Source organism: Astyanax mexicanus, chromosome 18 (genome assembly GCF_023375975.1).
Source record: "Astyanax mexicanus isolate ESR-SI-001 chromosome 18, AstMex3_surface, whole genome shotgun sequence".
NCBI classification, from domain to species: Eukaryota; Metazoa; Chordata; class Actinopteri; order Characiformes; family Acestrorhamphidae; genus Astyanax; species Astyanax mexicanus.
In genome coordinates, this window is record NC_064425.1 from 14,200,742 (window position 1) to 14,213,244 (window position 12,503).

The 12,503-nt window shown below is 38.1% G+C and overlaps 2 protein-coding genes across 2 annotated transcripts; both read left to right on the forward strand.

The window, feature by feature from the left end:
• Positions 1-2,527: 2,527 nt before the first annotated feature.
• Positions 2,528-6,470, forward strand: LOC103047234 (uncharacterized). The gene is made up of 3 exons (XM_007237925.4): positions 2,528-2,653; positions 2,813-2,919; positions 4,717-6,470. Exons 1-3 carry the CDS (start codon positions 2,651-2,653, stop codon positions 5,393-5,395), a joined length of 789 nt encoding a protein of 262 aa, XP_007237987.3. The 5' UTR covers positions 2,528-2,650; the 3' UTR covers positions 5,396-6,470.
• A 1,379-nt stretch (positions 6,471-7,849) lies between these two features.
• LOC111192659 (uncharacterized) lies at positions 7,850-12,292 on the forward strand. The gene is made up of 3 exons (XM_022670464.2): positions 7,850-7,965; positions 9,007-9,101; positions 11,585-12,292. Exons 1-3 carry the CDS (start codon positions 7,963-7,965, stop codon positions 12,165-12,167), a joined length of 681 nt encoding a protein of 226 aa, XP_022526185.2. The 5' UTR covers positions 7,850-7,962; the 3' UTR covers positions 12,168-12,292.
• The last annotated feature ends 211 nt before the right edge of the window (positions 12,293-12,503 follow it).

Below are 12,503 nucleotides of genomic sequence, written 5' to 3' on the forward strand. Positions count from 1 at the left end.
TCAGATTTCTGCTTTTTGGTCTAGCCCCCAGGTAATTCAGTCTGGGCTCACTGACGTTACACTTATTTCTGGTCACTGTCAGGCGGACTAAACCATTTTGCGCCTCCAAGAATGTCCAAGTTGTTGAAAGGACTGTGACTAAAGTTCATTCCCTCAGCTGATGTTATCAAAATGAATTTGATGTTATTTTTTAATTAAATAATTAATTGGAGGGCCCGATTCATTCGAAAAAAAAACCTCTGGATTTTCATGGGACCCTCTCCCTACTTGAACCCTGCGTAGTCAGGTCCACTCCCATGCCCATGCTGCCACCACTATGTTTCACAATAAGGATGGTGAGTTCAGGGTGATGAGCAGTGTTAATTTTCTACCACACCAAGTGCTTTGCATTTTGGCCAGAATTTTCAACATTGGTCTTATCTGACCACAGCACCTTCTTCGACATGTTTGCTGTGTTCCTACATGGCTTGTAGCTACAAACTGCAAACAGCACTTCTTATGTTTTTATTCTGTTTATTGTTGAGGTAAAGGTTGGGTTTGTGTCCGTGTGTGTAACAAGCAAAGTGTGAACAAATATCTAGCAGGATTAATATCTTGACCAACTGAAATGGGATTGGATCTTAATCCTCTTGTGTAAAAACTGTTATGAATGGAAGTTTAAGCAGTTACTATATCTTCAGCCAATGGAAACGCAAAACACAGGCTGAGGAGAAAGCCAAGGTGCAGTTACCCAACATCAACAAGACCTCTCTTTTTTAACGTTTTCTGACCATATTCTTTTCTTTTTCTTATGTGTATTTGCTATTGCTAGCAAATGTATATCACTATACAATTTTCATCACTTGTTTTTTTAAAGAAAAATATCTCCCACATTGCAACAGCTCTCAAAACGAGATTTTGGAGATCAGACACACTCGTGTTCCTCCTTCTTAAAGACATGGTGATTCATGGCCTTGTGTTGACACTGCTCAGTTGTGTTGTGTGTAAAAAAACAGCCACTGAAATGTTCCTGAATTAAAGAGGTCTCAGTGTGTAGCTCGAAGAATTCAACGATCTGGCAAATTGTTTTGTGTGAACCATACAAAAAATGTCTAGGCAACAGTGTATTCTTCTTTTATGCACCCACTGGTGCATAAAAACACATTTTGTCAGAGTTCCGAACTCTCTCCTTTCTCTGAGAACATTCCTTGCATTTACCCCAGGGGTGTTGTGTACAGATCAGATGCACTAGGAGCTCCAAAAATGTGAAACAGGCCACAGCAACATGCTTCACTGGGACAACTTTAACGTAATAAAGTAGGGTTTTCTGTACAGATGGAGAATAAATTCCTGTGCAATGTTTTTTTCCTCAATGATTAATCTATCTAAACACAAGCTGCTGAGTAAAAAAAAAGCTTGACCTAACCAGTCCAAAGTCCAAATGAGAGAGAGAAAGATTTATGATTAAATAATGTAAACAAATCTAATCTGACACAAAGCCGGAAATCAGGCAAGACTAAGCCAAATTTGAATTCAAACAAGTGCAAACCGGGCGCAAATGAAAAATAAGACCATATCATATCATGACTAAGGCTCAATCCCATTTCTCTTTTGTACTCTACTCCTTGTTTTGGAGCTTAACACTTCCCCTTAGAACAGAGTTATAAGAAGTAGGAGTGAAATCCTCCCCCTAAGAATTAGGAAACACTTCGAGAACCTAATACAGATATAGCTATAGCACTGGGGCGCTAAAGTTCAGCAACCTAACTGCTGCTGGTTATGTCTTCAGAAAAGGGGGCAGGTGGTGCAGCCATGAATTATTATTGTTCATTCCTTAATTCATATGTAATGGGGAGCTGAACTTAGCTGCACCTTTGCGGTCTGTTGCACCTTTTAAGGTTTTAAGTAACTAGTTTTAAGGTTTTAAGTAACTAGTTAGCAACCTACTTGTTTATGAAATAATGGCCATATAACATTGAAAATAAACATTAAACTATGGTAATATATATATTTTTTTAAGGAAAATATTTGTGTGTTTCTGTGGGATCTCTGGTGCTGCACCATCTTGCCAGTCATTCTCAGAGCCCTCTGTTTGGAGTGTTCCTATGTAGCCCCAAGAGTTCCCCTAACCTACCCCTCCAGCCTAACAATAATCAGGACACCCTACCCCCTAGACCTGAACGCGCTAAAAAGAGAGTGTTAGGGCTCAGTGGTGAAATGGGATTGGGCCTAAATTAGGAATGAATACAAATAAAACCGGAACGGATTCCAAATTCCAAATAATCTCTCAAGCGAGAGTCTAAATGAAGATGTGGTCGAGAGAGAGTCAAGATTAAGTCCCAATTAATGCAAAAATTAGTGCAAATAAGTTTGAAACCTTTTTAAAACTGAATCTTATTTAGTCTCAGCTTCTTGTATGCATGTCCTGGTCTCTACCTCAGTGTTGATGTTCGTGGTGTTCAGTGCTTACTCTGACTCTGAGTGAAGATCTCCTGTTGTGAGCCCAGCAGACCGAAGGAATATTACAACATCAGAAAAAAAGAGAACAGAAAGTGGCCTGTGTGTGCTACAGTGGTTGCGTAATCATGTTTATGAACAGACTGCAGTCTGTTCTAACTCACCATTTTCATAATCTTCTGAGAGACCTGGAGCAAATCAGCAGTCGGACGACATGGTGAGTACGGACCATCGTCTGTAATAGATTTATGGGTTTATACAATTTAATAATAAATAAACAGCTGGCTAGGGACTTGTGGAGGAGTTGAGGAAAGCAGATGTTTTAAACGCAGTGTTAAATCACAGGCGGATGATGTTTGGTGTGATATTTGGACAGGTGTCCTCTGGAACTCTGATGGGACTCTTCCTGATCACCCTGATCTACCCTGATGTCGAAGCTCGCATCAGGAACCTCCCGAAAATCATCAGTTTTCTCCAGAGCAAGTAAGATGAAAAATGTTCTGAAAACTCTTTTTCAGAACACTCCCCTCCAAAATATTATAACAATGATGCCAATAACATTAATTCTATTGTAAACTGAAAACATTTGGGTTTAAAATTAAAAGATGAATTTGAAAGATCAACACTCCAACTTATTTCCAGGTATTTTACATCTGGATCTGAAACACAGTTCAGAAGAAAGAACCTTCTGTCGGAACCCACCTATTTTTCTTATGAGCAAAAGTATTGAAGATACTTACAGATAAACTTAAAACAGATTAAAAGTTACTAATCTGTTGCTTGCAAAAACTGCTTAAAGCCTGTGACCCACTGACATCACCAAGCTTCTGCATTCTTCTTCTGTCATGCTTTTCCAGGCTTTCACTGCTGCCTTTTTTTAGCTGGTGCTTGTTTTGGGGGGGTTACTCCCTTCAGTCTTCCCTTTAGCAGGTAAAATGCTCTATAGGATTTCTGTATACTTTCGTTTTGTGGGCACTTTGGTCTTTCCATCACATTGGTAAAGGTTATTTTTGTCTCTTCAGTCTATAATCGTCTATAATAGTCTACAGGCTTATCTCTGTTCCTATTCTTCTTGTTTATAGTGTTTTCAGTCTTCTGGTGAAGCCTCCGTAGTTTTGCTCATGAAGTCTTGTGTGAACAGTAGGTTGTGATACCTTCAGAGGCGGTCTTTGCATAGAGGCATTGCTAGGCAACTGCCTTGGGCCCCTCCCACTGCAGCCCACTTGTAGGGGCCCCCTGACTAGCTGCAAACTTCCCATAGGCCTACAGCTGGTAATTGGGGCTCTTTGGACAGTACACATGCACTTACACAAACTCTGCCTCCTCTCTCTCTCATATTTTCACTCTACATGTTGCTGTGATTGATGATTATTCTTTATCATTAAGTTTAGTTACAATTCTAGATAAAAATTACTGATTGACTCACACAAATGCTCTCAGTCACACTGCTTTACTTATTTATTTATTTTTTTTGGCATTCAGATGTATTTTATTTAAAGATATGTTTATGGATTGCACATATAAAAAGTACAATTAGCATTGAAAGCTTCAATTTTCTTTTTTAACTATTTTTTTTAAATAAATATTTTCCATTTTGATATACAATGGTGTATTTGATGGACCCCCTAGCTAAATTCGCCTTGAGCCCCCAAATTGCTAAGTCCGCCACTGGATACCTTTACTTCTGCCCTCTGGAGGAAGTTGTTGCTGTTGTCACTAATAGTTGTTTTAATATTTTTCTTTACAGCACTCACAATGTTTCTGGCATCAACTGCTGTGGTTTTTCTTGCTCTGCCAGTTCATCATCTGTTATTTAGTTCACCAGTGACGACTTTCTTTTTCAGGACATTCCATTCGATTGGACTGTCTATGGCCAATATTTGTGCAATGACTCACAGTTGCTTGTTTTCCATCCATAGACATCTCTCTGGTTTTCATGTTTGTTACTCCTCTAAGTATAAAGGCACAGTCCGCACAGATAAAACTCAAATCTGAAACTGAGCGTTCAGACATTCAGTGCTGTAAAACACTGATAATAAAAACTGAAATGTTGTTCTTTTGTCTCAATTTCATATTTTAATATCAAATCCAAATGTTTTAAGTCTACAGCAGAAATAAAGGGATCACTGCTCCAATAATTTCGGAGAGGAGTCTATAATAAAAATATTAAAACTTTAGAGCCATAAAAAATACCCGTTATATTAATATTGTTATATTAATGTAGTTGAATGTGTTTTTCTTGGATATTAAATATGCTTTTCCGTGTTTTCTTATATTGAGCTATTCGGATGGTGATGAGCTGGTTGTGGTCATCAACGTTCCAGCAGCAAAGTGTAAAACACGAATGAAACCCGATCAGGACTTCCTCCAGGATGATCCTGCCTGGAGAGTGAAGCATGCCGTGAACAGCACTTCCAGAGTCTACAGAGGACAGCAGCTGATCGCTGCCAGACCAAAACCAATCAACAAAGCAAGTAGCTATCACCCCGAGTACCTCCTGCTCATCCAGTCCACCCCCTCAAACAAGACCTCCTTCAATACACCACTGAAGAAGCTCCTGAATAAAGACAAGCATGGCTGTGTTGTCTTCTACACCTTCAACTCCCCCTGTGTGAACACCTGCTCAACCCCCGGAGGTCCTTACAACCTTCTCCCTGCCCTGGACCTGCTCAAGGAGCACAAGGGTCCCAAAGCCTTTGTGTTTAGCAGGGTTAAAAAACGTGAGGTCGGTTCAACTTCAAAGAAAAATAAGCCACTCTGGCACTGCTACAGAATCGGTAAACATATGTACGCCACCATGACGGTCTGGGACAATTACGAGAGTCAGGTTCGCTGGGAAGAAAACGTGAGGGAGATAAATGCTCGAGTGCCGCTCCACCGATGTGAGGACGGCAAGTGTGTCCACTGTGTTCAAGACCACGAGGCTGATGGCAGGTGCATTCACAATACTGGCATATAATACCATGTAATACTATATAACACTATATATTATACAAAAGCTTTAGGCACATTATTCAAAACCCTTGATTTTAGCAATAAGAGAGTTTTAGTGCCCACTTTTTGGTTTATCTGTAGGCTTGATTTAGGGCATGTCAGTGTGCCTTTGCTATCGTAATGACGGGAAAAGTACACCTTGTGCCACTCAAAATGCACAGAAGGCACGCACTAATGCTCTTAATTAATCATTGGTGTGTTTTGGGCACAATGGCATCAGCATGTCCCTTGCCATTCCCTTTAAGTGTCAGGTGCGCTCTGACTTTGGCGTAATGCTATTTTAATGGCGTAGCTACCTGAATGTGTCCAGCACTTCTGTTTATGCTGTAAAGGTGCTCCAGCAGCTCATTTACGGGAACAGCAATGCTATTTCATTTAATTTTCTGTTTTTTTGTTGATGTAAAAGTTGGGTTTGTGCTGCTGTGTGTAAATGGTTGTGTAATAATAATAAGTGGGGTCATCTGTGTTTTCCTCAATCAAAATAGCAATACGGAACAAATTTACCCACACACGCCTTATTTCCAGACCACCACACCCATCTGTGTAGATATATTCAGAAGCACTGTTGCTATTTAAATGATGCAGGCTAAAGATGTGAAAATAGAATGTTGGCAGGGTGTAAGATAGCAATGAGCATCACAACACGCCTGGGAAAGGGTGTAAGATAGGGCACTTAGTCAGAAAAAAAATCAAGATTAAAATAAACAAAAATTGTGTAAAAATTAAGAATGTATTTCTGAAGAAATTAGTTAAAGTTTACTGTATAACACACTGTAAATACACCACAATGCCAAAAGACTGTAATCAGTCCATCTTAGTGTCAGGGGCCTTTTTGACAGTTATACAATGAATTTAGCATGATTGCTTGCAATTCCAGGTCCACAAATATCTATAAAAAAAGTATAAGACTAAACATTCAGATCAGGTCACATGAAGTTTAGAAGTACTGGATTATTTTGGATCTGATAATAATTTTGTGTTTATAAACTTGTAAACTATGTATGTGTGTTTCCAAAAATAAATAAATGTTCTGAATTGTATGTATTCTTCTAATAGATACACACTGATGTAAAAACTGATTTAAAATATTTTATTTTCTATTTTATGCACTGCTGAACTGTCTGGTAAAACTTTAATTGTAATTTACTTGCTCATTATGTATTATTAATTTTAAAATTGGTAACACTTTAGTTGGATGGTAAATTAGAAATGCCACATACTGCAGATGCACAACTAACATTCATTTGAATGTCTATCAAATTTAACTGAACTTTTAAGGTAAAAGTAAATGATTCTTTATTGAATAAAATCCCACACCACCGCTAATCTGAGTTTAGGGTTTAGATTTAAGATTTAGGTTATGGGTTGGGGTTTGGTTTAAGGGTTGGGGTTTGGGTTGGGGTTTGGTTTAAGGGTTGGGGTTTGGTTTAAGGGTTGGGGTTTGGTTTAAGGGTTGGGGTTTGGGTTGGGGTTTGGTTTAAGGGTTGGAGTTTGGGTTAGGATTAGGCTTTAGGGTTGATTAAAGGTCTTTCTAGGCATTTTGGGTCCCAAGCAAAATGAAACATGCAAATTGCGTAATATAAAATCCAATTTATTTACATTTAATATGAGAAAAATATGCCTTACCATTTTATAGCCATGTTAGCAAACTATAGGAGGTCATTATTTACAGTTAAGTGAGGAAAAATTCACTGTACCTTCATCAGTGGCGAAGCCTAGAGGAAGAGGGTTTAGAAACGTAAGCAAAGCTCCATGAAGGGAGAAATAAAAGACACTGTGTGCTTTCCTTAGTCGCTGTCTGGGGGCCCAAGGCCAGCTTAGGGCCCTGGCCAATTGATTGGTTTGCTTGCCCTGTTGCAGCGGGGCTGATTAAGGGTTGAGGTTAGGCTTAGGGTAAGGTGTAAGGTTAGGTTATACAGAGAATCATGTACATTCAACTTAGATACATGTAGCATTTAAAAGATAATCAGTTGAATTTTAGTGGAGCATCTATAATGAACTGGGCAGGTCTGCATGAACAAATTCACTGTTTTGACCCACACATATTTTTTTTGTTTTTTTTTTATCCCTCAATCTTCCCATTCACTCTTATTTATTTTCACCCATATCTAATCTCATGAAAAACTCCCATTTGTGGAAAACACACCAAACTGCATCTATTCTCAGCCATGCTGATCTGCACTCATCTGTTATTTTATCATAGCCTGATCTTCCCATTCTCTCCTATTTATTTTCACACATATCAAATCTCAGTCTGATGCACACCAAACTTCCTGATCTCCCTCAGGATGGGTAACTGAGCTTTACCCCTCCATATTGTAGATGTGGGTGGGGTTCAGGCTATAATGGGAATCAGAGACTTACCCTTCCTAGGAACTCCTCAGAACTTCAGAAGAACTGAAAGTGCTGTGTGTTTATTCAGTGTATAAAGGAAGTGTTTCTGTGCTCTTTGGGCAACAGAGACTAATCTCTTCTACACACTGTCTGAGTGCATGTGCCTGTGTGTTTGAAAAGCCTGCAGTGCCTGACAGCATGGTAAGTGTTCATTCTGCATTTATTTATAATAAACTGTCATAGCATATTGTCACTGTCCAATGAAAAAGAAGTATCTCCTTTGTTTTAGCGATTTTATAGTTAATTACATCATTTGAACACACAATTTGTCCATTACACTGATTTAGAATTTCCTTCTATTGAAAGTGAAGATTTTATCTCTCTCCTGTAAGGTTTGTTTTTTGAGATACTTGTTTTTCACATGACAGCAACAATATATTTAACACACACAATGTACAGTATTCAACAATAGTAAGTACACCCCTGATATTTCTGCAAATATGTTATTATACCCAGCTGGCACATAACCAACCTTCAACGTTGAAATGTTGTAGAAATATGACTAAATTAATATCTGTAGTTGTTTCAACGTTGAATCAACATTTAATATTAAATGCTTGTGCAAACATTGACATTTTAACATTGAGTCAACATAATGTCCTCAACCTTCTGCCTTTTGAGTTAGCATTTTACATTTTGTCACCATATAATTTCTAAAAATGTGTTTTACTTCTATTTGCAATAAATGCTTTTTAATTTAACTCCATGTTCATGTTCTATTAGTTTTACTCTTTTAGTATTTTTAAGATCAAATGTTCAGTATTCAGATTGGTAGTGGTGAGTATAACTTTCTTTAAACTCAGCTTTACTGCAGTGATGTAAGTTTATTGTTAACACTCTTTAAACCATAGGTTTTACTGGACTATGGTTTATTAAAGGTTGAACGCATGAGGTTGAAACAATGTTGCTATATCAACGTTGATTCAGCGTTGATTAAACCATAACATCAATGTTGATCAACGCTGATCAATGTTGATTCAACGTTGAAATGCTTGGTATCTATTTATAGGAATCACTATATAAATGAAAGTGATATATAAAATTAGACAGACATTAATGTGTAAATACCTACAACACAAGTCAGTACACCTAAATAAACAATTTATTATGCCTAATCCCACACAGTAAACTCAATGTTTCAACTGTAGTTTAACTCAGTACGTGTTGATGTGTTTTGATCAGGTCTGCTTTAGACTGATTCTGCTCTCCCTGCTCTCTCCCGTGGCCTGGGCTCAGATCGAGAACCTGAAAGAAATTGTCAACTTTCTCCAGACCAGGTGATCCTGAGCTTTACATTTTCCACCTGATTCCACCCCAATCCTCACCACAAAGAACTCAAGCTAGCATTATCACACACAGCTTGTCTAACTGCTGTGGAGAAGTAACTGCCAATAGAATAGGACTCTTTTGAGCAGATAAACATGAAGTAATTGGCACCAATCCTAATGCCAGACATGGGCTAGAGGGGTATACAGTCATGGCCAAGATAGTTGGCACCCCTGAATTTGTTCCAGGTTATTGCAGTTTCAGTATTCATACCTCTTAAACCTTTTCACATTTTGTCACCTTATAACCACAAACTTAAATGTATTTTACCGAGATTTTAAATGATAGACCAACACAAAGTAGCACATCATTTTGTGAAGTAATAAGACAAGTATACATAGTTTGCAACATTTTACTAAAAAAAATAAATCTGAAAATGATTTACTCTGAAACCCTCAATCAAATCCAGTGCAATCAATTGCCTCCAGAAGTCACTTAGTTAGTTAACAGAGACCAGCTGTGATTTTGTGTAAGTAAGTGAAACATGGTGGTGGCAGCATCATGCTGTAGGGATGCTTTTCTTCAGGAAGGCCAGGAAAGCTGGTCAGAGTTGATGGTGAAATGGATGGAGATAAATACAGGGCAATCCTGGAAAAAGAAAACCTATTGAAGGCTGCAAAAGACTTGAGACTGGGAAGGAGATTCACCTTCCAACAAGACAATGACTCTAAACATACAGCCAGAGCTACAGTGGAATGATTTGGATCAAATCATATTCATGTATTAGAATAACCTAGTTAAAGTCCTGACCTAAATCCTATTGAGCTTCTATGGCAAGACGTGAAAATTGCTGTTCAAAGCAGGGTTAATTTTGACAACAAATTTTGATTTAGTTTTAGTCATAGTCTTGTGACGATAATAGCATTTAGTTTTAGTCATAATTTAATCATTTAAAATGTTTGTAGTTTTAGTCTAGTTTTAGTCGACTAAATATCATAAGAATATAGTCTACTAAAATTACAGTCAATTTAGTCGACTAAAAAGTAAAGGGTGTAAATGTAAATGCTTTTTCATCAGTTCCCTTGAATTATTAACTAAAATATATTTATATTTCTATATGATTTAATGTATATTATTATTGTAGGTATTTGACTATAAATATTTTTACATTTAAAATTTTGTTTTAGAAATCGGGTCATAACACGTTTGTAGAGTTAAATTATAGTTTGAACAGAGTTGTAGTCATAAAAACAGCTTTTAAAGCTCTGAAACACACATTCATTCTCTCACTTTCCTGTAGAGATGCTCTCAGGATGTGCTGAGAGACTTTATGAGTTAAAGTGAGAAACTTATGAGAAAGTGCTGTAAGTACCTACTGTACACATACTTTTGGGTTAATAGATTCACTTATTTTATTGTTATATTTTCGCTACATCTTTTCTCTTCTGACCTGTTCCTGCTTTAACACTAGCTATATGTTTCCCACTGTGGGACTAAACAGATGAACTTATATTAATGAGTGATTCTGTATCAGTAACATAAACCTTACAGAACAGCATTGGAGTCTTTTAGTACACAGTCGAGTTAAACACACCATCAACTCATGAAATAAGATTAGCATTAAAACGCGGATCTCTGAATGGAGATTTTACAGGAGATGGAGTCGTTCCACACGGTTTACACATTGTCTTGTTTTTTCGCGACGTCAAAGGAGAAATATATGTCTCTCCTCCCTGCTGAACACTGTCGAGTTAACTTCCAGTCGAGCCCCATAAGTAACGGCAGCGTAATTCCCGGGTTTTGTAACTAACCGCGCTGCGCTGCTGCAGAGACCGGTACTGATTGGATGAGTACCCCGCTTGTCCCGCCTCTCCACCTCCGCTAAAGTAGCAGTGATTGGATCTCTTCCTAACTGGTTCCTACCTTTCACAGAACTAAATTAGTTCTGATTGGATGTCGTCCCTGCCAACCATTTTCATCTCGTTTTTATTCGTTGACGAAAATGTCAGTTAATTTCGTCTCGTTTTTATTTTTTATTGCTGTTTTTATTTAGTTATAGACTCGTTTTCGTCTTAAAAAAAGCTTCGTTGACGAAAACTATGACGAAAATTATTCGTCAACGAAATTAACACTGGTTCCAAAATTCTTTCCTTCCAACCTGACTGAGCTTGAGCTGTTTTGTAAAGAGGAATGGGGCAAGAATCTTAGTCTCCAGATGCACAAAGCTGGTGGAGCCAACCCCCAAAATACCTACAGTTGTAATTGCAGTAGTATTGATACTTTTTTTGTGTTAATTTATCACAATAAAATCTCACCTTGTGTTATAAGGTGTAAGAATGTGAAAACGTTCAATGAATAGTTTTGCAATCCACTGAAATTACTGGGATTCAGTAGATTTGTTAAAGAACGGTTGATTTGAACATTTCTGAACTAATAACTGCTGTTTGTATTTATTGTAACTATCATTGAATAATTTCATAATTTCTGTTTATAGTTATGGAGATGGAGGTCAGTTTGCTGTGGCCATCAACGTCCCAGCCGAAAAGTGTTCCGCTGGCGTACACCCTGATCAGAACTTCCTCCCCAACGACAACGCCCAGAATGCAAAGGCCAGCATGAACAGTCCTCAGAGAGTTTACCGAGGTCAAGAGCTGATTGGTGCCAAACCTAAGCCCATCCCGAATACGATTAGTAACTACCACTCTGAGTACCTCCTGCTGATTCTGTCTGACCCACCTAACCAATCTCCTAATGATCCGCTCATGCAGAAACTCCTGAACAGAGATCCAAATGGATGTGTGATCTTCTATACCTTCAACTCCCCTTGTGTGAGAAGCTGCTCCACCCCGACAAACCGCTACAGTATCATCCCCGCTCTGGACGGAATCAAGAACCACAAAGGAGCAAAGGCTTTTGTTTTTGGGCAGGTTTGGAAACATGATGAAAACAAAGCTCAGTGGGAGATGAATATGAAGGAAATAAATATAAAAGTGCCGCTGTATCGGTGTGATAACGCCGGCTGCACTCGCTGTGTGGATAACAATAACGTAGTTCAAGCTCAATGCAAGGCCAGTTAGCATCATAGCTAACAACATGGCCAGAGTCTGTTTTCTGCTTGCCCAAAAAGTAACTCTTATTGTTACTAATTACTGATCATTTGTGTTTTTATATGTGTCAATAAATACTGCAGCATTCAAATCAATCTGTTTGTCTCATACATGGTGTAGAATTTTTCTCTCGTAGGGGTTTATGAAGTGAATTCTAGTGGAAATACTGTTGGGACTTGTGGCATAATGGTTTTCAAAATTTAAATCAATAAAAAAAATTGAAAGTGTATATGAATACTATAAAACAGCTCAAGCTCAGCCAGGTTGGCTGGAGAGCGTCTGTGAACAGCAATTTTCACGTCTTGC

Excerpts from the sequence above, each read along its gene's own strand:
- LOC103047234 (XM_007237925.4), top strand. Across the intron at positions 2,920-4,716 it reads ATCAGTTTTCTCCAGAGCAA|CTATTCGGATGGTGATGAGC; the intron begins GTAAGATGAAAA and ends TCTTATATTGAG.
- LOC111192659 (XM_022670464.2), top strand. Across the intron at positions 9,102-11,584 it reads GTCAACTTTCTCCAGACCAG|TTATGGAGATGGAGGTCAGT; the intron begins GTGATCCTGAGC and ends TTCTGTTTATAG.